Source organism: Homalodisca vitripennis, chromosome 2 (assembly GCF_021130785.1).
Source record: "Homalodisca vitripennis isolate AUS2020 chromosome 2, UT_GWSS_2.1, whole genome shotgun sequence".
Classification (NCBI taxonomy): Eukaryota; Metazoa; Arthropoda; class Insecta; order Hemiptera; family Cicadellidae; genus Homalodisca; species Homalodisca vitripennis.
Genome location: NC_060208.1, coordinates 77682289 through 77696995, shown reverse-complemented (window position 1 = coordinate 77696995; position 14707 = coordinate 77682289). Strand labels below are relative to the sequence as shown.

Genomic DNA, 14707 nt, shown 5'->3' with positions numbered 1-14707 from the left:
GCTCTTACGATTTCAGTAATACAACCTACTTTATATCAATGTAGAGGTTTGATTAAAAACAGTACAGTTTTCTAAATTGTTTTAATACAGACATTGTTATTGAAAATTAAAAAGTAAAATCTTCATCAATAATAATTACACATTTCAACACTTACTTTAGACAGTTGTCATCCATATGTAAAAAGAGATGATACGTGATACAGTAAAGTACATATTCTTGCTTCTCAATCCATGTTCTATATATCATACTACTTCTTCGGTCCAGTCCACGTAGTCCATGAGGTATATGATCAGTATCTACCTCATCAGTGAGAAATGGATGCAAAGTCCCTTCGACAATTTCTGTTTTAACATAAACAAAGTTTTTCCAGATTTTTGTTTATGTAAAATATTTTCCAACCATTCAAGAATGTTGTATTTGTAACTTCTTTTAATAATCGTAAAGTTTCATTGGCAATATTATGTCCAGATTCAATGCAGTGTTATGTAATAACAGATTTGTTCCATATTTTATATGTGCCAAATGTTCTTTAAATCCTGTGTTGATGTTCCTTTTTGTTTTTCCAATGTAAAATTTAATAGTACTAAAAGTTAATAAAACAATACTTTTCCAAATGATTTATTTTTAGACAAGGCCTTTTGAAACCATAACTTTCACAAAGTGGAGTCACCTGTGATGAAACCTTTGGTTTCGAAAAGCCTTGTTCAACAAATAAATTGTTTGGAAAAAAATTGTTTTATTAATTTAGTACTATTTAAAAATTTTCCAATTGCTCCAAGAGTCTTCAAGTATAACTTAATGGCCAATGAAAGCCATTGCATTTAATTTCATAAATTCCTGATTTATTTTGAGATTATTATTTTGTCTGAGATTTCCTAATATTTGTGATAATTTATTGTTTATTTTGTATGGTTTTTAAAATGTTTTCTGTTTACAGAAAGAGGACTAACTCATACTACAAGATCCAAGCCACTTGCTATAACCAGAGGTGTACCTCAAGAATCTGTCCTTGGCCCTATGATGTTTATCTTATTCACAAACAACATGTCACAATACCTGAACAGACTCGGTCATACGTTTATGTATGCAGATGACACCTCCCTTCTGTCTTCAGGGAATTCTGCTAATTAACTGGCAGTAAGCTCATATAAATAAATCATACTTTATAAATAAATTATGATATACATACATATATATTATTATATTATGTATGTATATCATAATTTATATATATATATATATATATATATATATATATATATATATATATATATATATATATATATCACTGAATATGGCTTACCAATACTGCCACACAAATGACCAAGTGGTTAATATATCAAAGACAAACCAGTTAGCATTTGGCAGAAGACGAAACCAAGTCCCAACTCTTCCAGAATTTGAAGTGAAACCACAGGCCAAATTTCTAGGGGTGACTATTCACAAAAATATGTCATGAACATATCATGTTGACGTCCTGTGTAAGAAATTGAATACAAGCCTTTACATCTTAAAACGAATAAAAGCCATCAGCTACACTGCAACAACAAAATCAACATACTGTGCCATATTTGAATTGAAACATACATACAATATGGCACAGCTTTCTGGGTAGGAACATCGCAAGGGAACCTACAAAGAATTCTGCGTCTTCAGAAGTAAGCGACGAAGATCCTAAATTGTCTGGGACCAAGAGATACCCGCATAGGATTTTTTACAGACCTCAGAATTATGACCGTGATTCCTACATCCACGAAGTTATATTACATGTTGATGGGATAAACTTACCTCGAGCAGCCGACCTCCATGACTACCACACCAGACATGCTGCAGACTACCATCTACTGGCACACCATTTCACACTATACCAAAAGAAACCGCCATATTCAGGCCAGAAGCTGTTCAACCTACTACTGGCAGAAATGAAGATTCTCACAGAAAAGAAACTAAAGAAATCGCTAACTGAATGGCTGACTTCTAGACCCTTCTACACACTAGAAGAATACTTCCACTAAGTAGATTTTCAAAAAAGAAATCTTGCATTTTAACTTTATAAACAACTAACTATATGTACTCGTGTGCTAACATTATTATTGTAAATATTACAGACATGAAATTATTGTGAATTGGCGCTATACATTTCTCAAAGATATTGCAATAAACAGTTTCTGATTTCTGCCTTAAATGAAAAGTAGAAAGATTTTTCTAGTTTTTCTTTTTATTGATTCGTGAAGTATGATTCAATAAGTTGTGGAATATAACCATTAAAATTAGCAATATCTTTTATGTAGATAAAGTCTTTGTTGTAGTTGTCAGTAGAGTGGTCTTTAAAAGTCTGTAAATCATTGAATTAAAACTGCTCTTGAGATGGGTGGCTAGATTTATTGACATTAAATATATTTATAAGCAACAGTTTCCTGTAGATATTAAATTCAAATTTATTTGGTTTCTTATTACTACAAAAAAAAATACAGATTTTACCTGCTTCTGAAATTTATTTTAATACCCTAATTTGAAATTGTAAATAGAATTGTATTTTTATTTTGCAATATTATAATTGAGGATATTCACAATGAGTATAAAATTTCAGCACTTAGGTATGCATATGAAAAGTACCTTGGATTATGAACAAAATATATTTGGACTCACTCAAAATAGAGAATATACTTTTTACAAGAAAAATAGGTCTATGACCTGAAAAGTAAGGTTTTTTATTCTAAAGACTTCAGTGATTTTGGTGCACCACTTAGTTCCATTAAATGATAAAAGTTGTATGAACCAAATCTGCATGACAATTATAGTTGTCTTACAAAACCTGAATAAATTTTGATTTTTACATAAACATTATAAAAATTATGGGTACCAAACCTCTCTCTTGATATCTCAGAAATATTTTGAAAATGGCAACTGAGGCATACAATATCTGATATGTAAAGAATTCAGTTTTGTGCTTATTCAGCAATATTAATTAATTTACATAATAATTTTTAGAGGGTGTATTAACTAGTGACATTGTTATGCATTAATAAATTACTTTTATTGTGGTACATTGAAAGACAATTAAATGAAAATTTAATGCAAACTGATATAGCTTATTAAAAGATCTATTGTCCATTGCCTCATTATCAAGCTATAGAATCAGTTAACAACACAATTTGTAATCTTTATTGAATCAGAAAATGGACTTAATATGGAATGTCTGATGGACTTCTTTTGATATACCATTTGTGACTACAGTCAGTATGTGTAACAAACTATATGTCTTTTATAGTGGATTTATTTTATTCTCAACGAATTTTGTAAGTGAAATCAATGCAGGTGTGACATCTGTCTCTGAATCGTTTGAAAATGTTGACATTTTTCACAGGCTGCAAATATATTCAGAAAACGCTCCAAAACCAGTTGGACCTTACAGGTGGGATTATTGAGTTGTTTGTTACAAGAATAAGCTTCAGTTATTAAAATGTAAAGCTACGACTACATTTACAATAAATTAAAGCTTAGGTTATTATCTAATTTAACAATGGAAAAGTACATTTTTTGATGGAACTGCTATAGGATAACAACAGAGCAAATTGTTGTAATAAACTCTCCTAAAGAGAGTGACATAATTTTTGCCATAACCAAGTAGTTTATCATTAAAATTTAAGTTAATTTGATTATAAGTATATCCCCAATAATAGAAAAAGTTTGTTTTTGATCATCTTTTTATGGACCTTGTACTTGACCCTGAACGTTCCCATTTGTAACTGAGGAGGACACTGAAATAATTTTATATTATAGAAATTATATTATTCCTGATTTCTAAAATTACACTGAATTTCAATATGTTATGTAATTCATATTCTTGCTTAGAAGAAGTACTAACAATCAGGTAAGCTAGGTACTCATAAATGTTAGGAGTATTTCACCACTCACTATCAACTAACTTTCATGTCACACTATCATATTCAGTAAGATACACAATATTCTTCAGAAGTTATACATGATATATATCACTTTGTTTTGGTTTTTAGTGGTTTCCATTGTTGATTATGATGCAAAAATACAGAAATTACATAACATAGCTAAGGTGGGAAGTGTTGACTCAATGTGAATGTTGCGTTTAGTTCCATTTCACCTTCCTCTTAGTGCGACATCTGAAATCTAACGCTGTCACAGACTTGTGCACCTGATGAGACAATGAGAGTACCTCTCCACCTAGATTACAATATATTTTGTAGTCTAGGTGTCTCTGAGGTAGAAACGATGCAAGGAGTTTTATTTCTTATGATTTATTCAGACAAACATGACTGACAGTTTCCAGCAGTCAAGTCTGTAATAACAACAGATTTCAACGCTGCACACTTGCTATGGCAGTGTAGGCTGATTGAGTTTAGGCTGCAAAATTGAAGACGAGAGAATTCTGTCTCAATCCAAATCTCCTCTATTCTCTGAAATTGCCACAGATTACAGATCACCTGTCCCCAAAATAAAATTTGATAAATTTAATTGATCCATTTTCTTAGGCTAATGAAAGTTTATAGAAGTAATAAAGTTATCTAGGTTTGATTAAAAAATGGACGTATGAAATAAAAAATAATATTATAACCAATAGAAGGTCTGAAACTCGCATTGTAATGCACACTTATTCCAATACTCCTTAAATACTTCCCCTCAGAAATGATTTCAATTCTTTCAACCTTCAAATCTACTTGCCCCGGAATCCTGAATCTCTTGTTACATTCCTAACAGTATAATACCAAGTGATTGTGGACAGTCAGGCGATCCAGTTTGGGCGGACGGTGTATGTCTCTGCTGTGTTGGGAATGGACAAGGACACCATGAAGCTGGTTCCTGGAGGAGCAGAGGCAGAAGCTAAGCAAGCCCTGGAGAATCTATCTGCTATACTTGACCAGGCTAATACTCACTTCTCTAATGGTAAGTTGCTTCCTCTTCTATACTTACAAGCAGCATTTACTGCCAAATCAAAACACTGTTACAAGGCTTTAATCATATGTATTGTAATCTTTGTATATATTTATATATCTTTTGTGCGTGTGTATATCACTGAACCCCTCCTTAACGGCTAGACCAATTTTAATAAAATTTGTTGTGTTTCTTTAAGATTCAAGATTATTTATTGACCGTACACAATACACGGAACGAGTCTTGTCAAATGTAGAATACAATTAAAAGAACTATTGTAATTTCTATTACAAAATTTGAATTATTTTAGCCCATTGTGAAAGAATTATAATGTCTGAGTCTGTAACTTTTATAATGAAAGCTATCTTTATAGAGCTCAATGATAGTTTTGAAATTGAAGTACCTTTTTATGTTCATAATATTTTTATTAATTTCAACCCAATTGTACATAGTAGCTTTTGCGTTACAGTACCACAAACATCCAAACTATCACATGTATAATACTTGTAATTAGTTTAATTCTCTATAAGAGATCCATATGCATTTTTCGATAGCCACCTGGAAAACTCCAGAGGATCTCAGGCTACAGAACAATAATGGAAAGACATTAAAAGAATTCAAAATGTATGTCAAATAATCTATTATAAATATCGAATATAATCAATTTTAGTTCAATACATGTTTTAAAGCCATAATAGCTCTATCCCCACATCCATGGTGGTGCTATCAATGGTGCATATGAAGATACATTTCCTCTGAGGTATGAATTCCTGAAGGAAGCTCAAGTCCTCCTAAGTTTACTTAGCAGTTACTGAAATAGTTCGTAGACAATATTATAAACTGCTTACACAATTACATATAGCTATTCTAATGCAATTATATTTTAATCACTTAAGGAACTATAATAAACTATTAAATTTAGTACCTTATACTACCATTTTCTGACAGGACATTAATGTATTTTAATAAAAATCTTGCATAAAACCCAAATGACACTAAAAATTCTGAATTATACAAAGTATTCCGAAAGACATTATTGGTGGTAATTAGAGTTTTGAGTTAATTTTGTTACTATAATTGAACTAACTGAAAGCAATAAGTATTTTAGATTTTTTGGTAGAAAGAACATTGTAAAAATGATTACTGATAGGAACTCAGGAATGGTCTGCTACAGGACCCAAAAATACTGACTTCTGTTGTAAATGGGTACTGCTGTCCTTTATTAATGAATTTATTTCAAAATACCAACATGTGGTGGTATTGTGTGAAACAGGCATAAACTTTTTCTATCCTTAAGAATTAAGTCATGTTTTCATGTCCTTCATGTTTTTGAATGGAATTTGAAAAACCACTGATCATGAGTTTAATACTGAAGAGTTAATTATAGTATAAACTGGTTTTTTTATAAATGATACGTGGAGGAAATAAAAGATTTAAATTCAATATTACTAATAATTAACACATTTTCCAATAAAAATGTATATTTAGTGCTAGGCCTTTTAGAGGCAACTCTATACGTAGAAGATGTTCATTTATATTAAATAATGAGTGCTCATTACTAATTACATAGAACTTTGATTTGTTTGTATTTGTAAAGAACTGTTTCTTCTTGTTTGTTACAGTTGTGAAAACCACAGTGTACTTGCATGACATGAATGATTTCTTGGCTGTCAATAAACAGTATAAAGAATGTAAGTAAAGTGATTTGTATACTTTGGGAACTTTTAAAGAGTTTATGATACAATTTTGTTTTACAAATTAATACAAACACACACATATACAATACCACCATTATGTATATACCAATATGTGTGTATGTATTAAAATGTATTTAAACTACCTTGCTATTTAAAATATCTGTAATGAAAATAATCTATAATTCACTATAAGCAATTAGTTTTTGTCAAAATTAAAAGATACATTAAGCACTTAGCAATCAAATCTTTTGATTTTAAGAATTCTGTCTAGCAGTATGTATTTATTTCTAAGACTATTTTGGTTTAATTATTTGTACCCATAAAAAAACAAAATTCTTTTCATAAAAGGAAAAAATCTACCCACACACATTTTACACAATGTATTGAAACATACAATAGTTAATTATAATATATCTATCTATAATACTATCTGGTGTATAGTATCTTTATGAAAGGTTAAAATTCCAATTTTCTTTTAATCCTACCGTTTAAAAATACAATACACATTATAGATCTACCAGTACACTCATAAATCTGGATAAACAATAAAAACATATTAAATTTATTTTAAATTAAATGATTCATGATTAAAAATGGTTTTTAGACATATATTTTTAATGAGTTTTAGATATTATACAATATTAGTCTTATCTATTATAAGAAGTTTCTCACAAAGAAGAAGGTTGTAACTAAATTAAAATGTCAGATTTTAGACACCCTTATCCTGCCAGGACCACTCTGGAGGTTTCCAAGCTTCCCTTGGTGAGTAGAAAATCATATTCGCAGAATACTCCATAAACATTCTTGATGGCTGAGCATTTGATGGCTTTTCACTAGAAGGTCTAGAAAAATGTAATTTCTCTCTGTCTTTCTACGCAATATCTCGAGAACAAAATTACCTATGGACTTTAAATTTTGCATGAAGTTAATTTCTATATAGATAACATGGAGTTCAATGATGATGCATGTCACTTTGCTGAGTACTATCGAATATTTTTTTACATTAGTATTATGGATAACCATGATTGCAACTAGAGAATTGTAGAATAATAATATACTGATGGCGAGAGAAAAGAAGAGACCTGGATTCTGGCCTATCTGAAATTTGCAGGCGCTACTACTAGTATGTTGCCGCGCGTCTTGTTTCGTAATTCCATTATTGTTTCACTGTTCCATTGCTAGGATAAACAATTCGCAGGGTTGGCTGTGGGGCGAAGCGCCTGAAATAACTGCGCGGCAACACACTAGTACACGGCTGTGCGCCGGCACGGGCCAGGTCTCTTCTTTTCTCTCGCCATCAGTATTTGTGAACAAAGTACAATCATATGACATTTTAACATGTGATGTAGCCTACTAGCACATATGTAGCCTGATTATCCACAACATATCTTGAGAAAGATTTTGTCTGTAGACTAAGTTTTACATGAAACTTTATTTCTACATAGACAAGAATGTGGTTCAATGATGGTGCATGTCCAACCATAGGATTTGACTGAATGCCATTAAAGCACATTCAGTACTGTGGTACTGAGTGTCATTTTACTTAGTAGGCTGGTAAATGTCTTCTCTGTCTGTCTGTAGGACGTCTCGAGAATGACATAAGCTATAGACTTCAAATATTGCATGCAATTTTAGTGAAGCCTTTACACAGCAGGAGTAGTTGAATACTCCTAACTTTTATTATTATGTGAATGTATAAACAAAAATTTGTTTATTTCTGTCCCTATATGTTTAGGTTTCCTCGTATGTATAAAGTATACATTATTTAGACCCAAGTGGCATAATTTAATTGGTTATTACATTGTTAACTGCTGTTATTCCTATAAACTAGCTTCTTACTTTATATTTTTAGTTAAATAGAGATTTGTCTCTGTAAAGAAATTCGTACTACTTTCATATAACTTTTGTTTAACTCTAATTTGAACTCTGGAATAACATTTCTCAACTTCTACAATAGATGAACACTGTAGTATAACCCTGCTTGTACAGTATTCCCCAGCTGTTGTCACTGTGTATTGTTCTCCACGATCCTGGCAATAAAGAATACTGTTTAATATTACATTTTTAGATATAAACAGTTTTCAGATATTTAATTTTAAAATCATTTTAAAGTCTCACTATTTTTAAATAAAAAGTGACACTTGATTTTTTCAAGCTTTCCTCACATTAGCTAAATATATCTGTAAAGTTCCAATTTATGTGCTTATATCTTTTTAAGATACGTATTATTTCTGAAATAAAAAGGCACAGACACTAAACAAAGCAGGATAGAACATGCGTTCATTGCCATCAGATATGTTTTTGTGTCTACTATATTCTCCCGAAGATGTGTCTACCTTCGCTAGAGAACCTATGTAGTAGAACTTACATAGTTGTAACACATTTAAAATAAGAGAAAAATTCATATTTTTTGCGTGGTAAAAGTTAAAATTAAAAAATAAAGAAAATTTTGTATTATTTTCAGTCTTTACGAAAATTAGTTTCAAATAATATCTGGATTAGTTATTTATTTTCAATCTTATAAATGCCATAAGTTTATTGTCTTTTAAAATTTGTTCCAGGGTGCTAAAGTAGCGATTGAAGCTATTGTTGGACTAGGTAAGACCATTTTTTTTAAACATTTTAGTAATGTAGTAATTTGTTTATAACTTGTTACTCACGAAACTAATAGGGAAATAGAAAGTTAATATGATTGTAATGTTAACTTCTTGGTGATAGAGAAAAAATTTTCGTCATCTACAACCAAACTGACTGATACATGTCTGCAAATAAGTTTTATTTTTTGTGTGAGGCATGTTATATAATTGTATAAGATAACCATGTATATAGATATATTTCCAAATTTCAGTTACAGAGAGGAATAAGAAAGCACTCAGAGAGAGTCAGCATACACTTTTCATGTCCAGTAGTAGATCAAAATAATTTGTACTCCTATTGTGAACAGTGTTGTTAATTACTCAAATGCGAAATCAGAATTTTTTAATATTGTTAAAAAATCCTTAGTTTAAAATTGGACATCTCTTTGAACTAAGCATGTTTCATGCACAATCAAAAACAGTCAAACTATTTTTTTTGTATACAAAGGATGATTCTTGATTAGTAAGAAATTGTCTGATTTTACAAACTATTCAGCTTGTAGTAGTGTTTCTATCAAGTGAAATATTTTTTGCTTTCAGGCGATTCTTGGAGTGTCGCTCATGCCTCCACCACGGATGCAACAGGCACAACGGAGAAATCTTTGGAAGAAATCCATATGTAAAAATATATCAAAAGAAGAACCAATGAGCAATTCAGTATCACTTCATGCCATTAAGTGTGTCCTTTGTATTTAAATATTCTTCAGTTTTCTTTTAAACCATTTCATCGTTCATTATTGATGCAGAAATTACAGACAGTATTTCTTTTTATTTTTCCTTTTTAAACCTTATTCGCATGAATGGGAAAGTATTTAATTGAGCAGAAAATGAATCTCCAATTTATATGGGAAATTTATACACTTATGATTACATAGAATTAAACAGAATGTATTACAAAAAAAGTTAGTGTCTTCATCCATGTTGCTATTAATAACCTATAAAATGGTATAATTTGATCAAATTTTGTTTAAAGTTATACTTTATTAATATCTGTAGACAAAAAACATTAATTTTACTACTATTATGTAACTCTGAAAAACCATAACATTTATGTCCAATACTATTATTTCATGTGATACTATCATGTTTCAAAAGTGATGCTTAAAATACTACAATTTTGTTCCTAAAGTACTGCTATCTTGATGCATGAGTGGTTATCTTCAAATATGATCAGTGCAGTAATATTTAGTGACACTACTCATTCATTGGTTTAATCAGAATCAAGTTCACAACAGTACACACTGACAGTGGAATTCCAATTCAACAGTGGAAAGTGCTAAATTTGTTTTTTTAAACCCCACATTACACTGGGGATCTAAAAACTTTTAAAATAATAATTTTAATTTGAAATTTATACAGTTATTGAGATTAGCAGCCAAATGAATGTTAATAAAACCGATCTTCCGGTCCACATATGACTGAAAGCGCTAGGCTTTCATGTTTGATTCCCTCCAGATATTTCAACCAAGTTTTCGGATTATTAAATATATGAAATATTACTAACAACTTCTTAAAGAATTCTTTTTTTCTCATTTTTCTTGACTCTTTCTCAATTTCAACTTATGCTGCTATTAGGACATCAATCTGAATATTTCAAGCCAATTCTAAACATCAAAATTTCACTAAGTTAACGTTTATTCATTTTTCATATCTTTTTTTACCTAAAACAGTTGTATTCCTGAAAACTTAATTTCTTATTCAACTCTTTTAAGACTTTTCATTTCAGATTCTTCCATATGTAAAGTTTTTATTTAAATTATTTGTTCTTGACACAAAGCGTATGTTTACTATATATTTGAAAAGTATATATTAACACTTTGACTATCGATCAGCGTAGTGTCTAATATTGGTACACACACAACAGAGTGCTCCTATGATCATTAGTAGTGGACATGTGAATGTCATACGTATAACACATATTCATAAAATGAGACCCTATAGTTTATACTTAAATATTGGCATGCTTGTTCTCCTTAACACTTTCCTAACATCCGTTATATTTGAATTTTCTTTTTTTTCATTTGTGATGTAATAAAAATGATATCTAAAAATATCAAATAAAATTCAGTTTCTTGCCCATATTCTCTGTAATGTAATAGGCTGCTCTAGTATATAATTTACATTGATCATTTAACATTCTACAGATGTTTAAGTGATAACATGCACAAATAGCAAAGAAATGTCTATTAAACATTTACATAGCACGTATCTATTTAGATATAGCATCCTGACTGTGACTAGCATAGGCGTAGCGTGACCTAATAATTTGGGGGGGCACGGGGTCTCCGGGGGGGGGGGGGGTGGTCCCTGTGGAAACTTTTTTGAAAACTACCACTTAAGAACTAAAGTAAAGTATATGTGTATATTTTTGTTAAACATTGGTTTTTAATCAATTTTTACTATATTGATGGATTGTAAAAAGACTCAATTTCAAATTATACAAAGTTTATTCTATTTCTAGACATAACTGCAAGGACATTTATAAACACAAAAACAAATTTTGTGTACAAGACAAAGGTTTTAAGGTGAACAGAACTACAGTAATGGTTTTCAACGAACCAATTTTCGTTACTTCTAATGAAGCATTAGCCTCCTATCGGCTAGATTTGAAAATCTGTCAACTAACAGATCTAGTTTTTTATCTTTCATGTATTCAGACGTCAAATTCTTGCTCAATAGACATCAGGGCAAGCCCACTTAAGCGGTCTTCTGTCATGGTGCTTCGAAGAAATGTCTTTAGCCTTCGGTAGTGTAGAAAACGATCTTTCTGCGCTTGCTGTTGTGATAGGCCACGAAAGTGATATTTCTAGTAGCTGCCAAACATCTGGTGCACTGGCTTGAAGATCATTCTCAATAAAAAAAATCAGCCAACTCTTGGAACGTTATTCTTGTGGTTGCTTTGTCTGTTTTGACAAAATTGTTCTTTGCATAACAGTGAAAAAACTTAAGATGTACAGAGAAAACTTAAAGACAAGTTATAAAACTTTTGGATTGCCATATAACAGCGTTGTTGTCAATTTCGGTCCAATTAAATAGTAACTGGGCAATGCAGTTAGATTTTATCATAATCGTTCTTGGAAAAAACGAGATTGCAGGTTTACAATTACTGTGTCTAAAGCAGCAAAGTAAATGCAGTCTTGAACATCTGTTCAGGGTTCAGGTTCAGGTGATTGATGAAATGCAGCATCTGAAGAGCTACTACTAGCTTCAAGTTTTTTTCGGAATCTTTCCGTTTGCGTGGTAGTGAAGGCCTTTCAACTGACAAAACCTTTCATACCATATTTGTTACACTGTTCTTCTGACTCATTCACATCTGAATAAAGCCATCATCATTTCTGTCCAGTTTTTAAACAGTCAATGACTGATTCAACTTTTGCAAAAACCTTAGAAATGTCAAGAGATTCACTCTGCAGTTCTTTGGGAGAGTATATCAGTCTGACTCAAAAACGCTGTGCAATAGTTTTAAACTGAATACAAATTCAAAATGTGCTGATTTGTTTGGCTAGACCATCAGCTTCGGCTGCAATTTTTACGATTTTGATACATCGTTTGCAATAACTTCCAAAGTTTCGTACACTTCAGGGGAGCTGCTCTAGAATTACATGGATTGCTTTGTGTCGAACTGTCCATCTAGTTCGAGACAAGCTCACCAGTCTTTTCATTTTTGTTTCTCCGCTTTGCTTACATATTGATTCAAATATTGAAAACCTGTTAGCTGATGCATTAATTAAGTTATTACAGGTGATTTACTATGGATAAGCAATTCCGAAGCTGTCTTATTTCTTCACAAAATCTCTGAACAGCCAGATCAAGCAAGTGGGCATGGCAGTGTGTGTACAAAGCTTTAGGCTCTTCTTCTTGGAACCTTGAGGCAACACCTTTGAATTTGCCGCTCATGTTACTAGCTCCATTCATATGCCTGGCCGTGCATTTTATTTAAGCTTATACCCAACTGCCTGCAGATACTGTTTAATAGTGTGATGTAAATTTTCACCAGTAGTGTCTGACACATCAACGAAGCCCAAAAAACCTTTCATTGATTTTAATGTGTCCATCTATTTTAGTAATGTATTCGAATGCAAATGCTAAGCTGTTCACGGGTTGAAATATCCGTAGTTTCATCACAAATAATTGAGTAGGCCAAAGCCTCACTCACCTCTTGGACAATTTGTTGAAGCATTTCACTTTTTATGCAATCTATTATCTCATTTATGTACCTGGGCACTTTTGTATGAATGGACTGGGGATTTCATTAAATGTTTGGATTCCTTCCTCCATTTGAGTAGATCTCAGTTGTAGCAGTTCTATAAAGTTCCCCCTGTTAAATGAAGCAGTACTCTCATCATGTCCTCTAAGGCAAGATTCTGTTTTCCAAGGAATAGGATGTTTTCAATTATGAATTTTAAATACCTCCTATTCATCTCAACCATTTTAGTATGTGCCCGAGGACAACGAATCTGCTACCGTTGCTTTCCTGCTTTTCTATACTCATTGAGAAACTGTTTAGATTTTTGATGCATTTCACTATTCTCATGTTTCCTGAATTTTTCCAAAGCTTTCTTCCAATTGTTCATGCCCCAGTTTAGTGAATGACTCCTCCCCGCGACCAGACTTATGTTGACAAAATAGTCGGCATTGGGTAACAAAATGCAGCGTCTTTAATGGGGCTATATTCGACCCAATTAAATTCACTGTACCAGGATTCTTTGAACTGCCTCGATTTGGATTGAATCTTGCTTACCTTAAAACAATCAACAGGCTGAAATGCCTCCTTTGCAATATCTGCACTTTGTACTCCCAATGAAGGATCTCTACTTTCGCCCTGGAATGTAGCATCACGATCTGGGCGTAAACAAGATGGCGATTCATCACCAACGCTACCTCCAGTGCTACTTCCCGCTAAATGTCCTATCTTCATTTACACTTTCACTTGAATTTCCAAGTTTTTTAAAGAATGTTAGTACAGAGGACTGTTTCTTAGACATGATAACAAACGAAACATCCGCAAAAATTACACAAACAATAGCAGCTCAGCTAGTAACAATAAGCTTATTGAACGAATAAAACGTGGCGACCACCTACACAACACAACACACGCGCACTGAGCTGGTATGATATCCCTCCGCCAGGCGTCGTCAATGCTCGGAGGCCCTCGGCCGGCGTCGGCTGGGCTCGGGTGCATTCGATCGGCTGCTCCAGCTCGGGCGCAACCGGGCCAGAGTCGGCTCACCGGCACTTGTAAATTTAGTTGTAACACGCGCATACTTTACACACACAGAATCAAATTAGATGCATACAGAAAAATAGACTAACGGGGGATCTATATTAGTTATTCATTCGTAACTTTTAGTGTATACATTTTACGTAATTTAAAGATAATTTATATTATTTTTTTCTTTTTTTGCATAATGTTGGGGGGGGGGGCACGTGCCCCCCGTGCCCCCCCGGCCCGACGCCACTGGTGA

The 14707-nt window shown here is 32.3% G+C and overlaps 1 protein-coding gene across 1 annotated transcript; it reads left to right on the top strand.

The window, feature by feature from the left end:
* Nucleotides 1-3153: 3153 nt before the first annotated feature.
* LOC124354209 (rutC family protein UK114-like) lies at nucleotides 3154-10009 on the top strand. The gene is made up of 6 exons (XM_046804494.1): nucleotides 3154-3416; nucleotides 4761-4921; nucleotides 6532-6600; nucleotides 7313-7368; nucleotides 9168-9204; nucleotides 9783-10009. The coding sequence occupies exons 1-6, from the start codon at nucleotides 3244-3246 to the stop codon at nucleotides 9863-9865; spliced, it is 579 nt and encodes a 192-aa protein (XP_046660450.1). The 5' UTR covers nucleotides 3154-3243; the 3' UTR covers nucleotides 9866-10009.
* Nucleotides 10010-14707: the final 4698 nt, after the last annotated feature.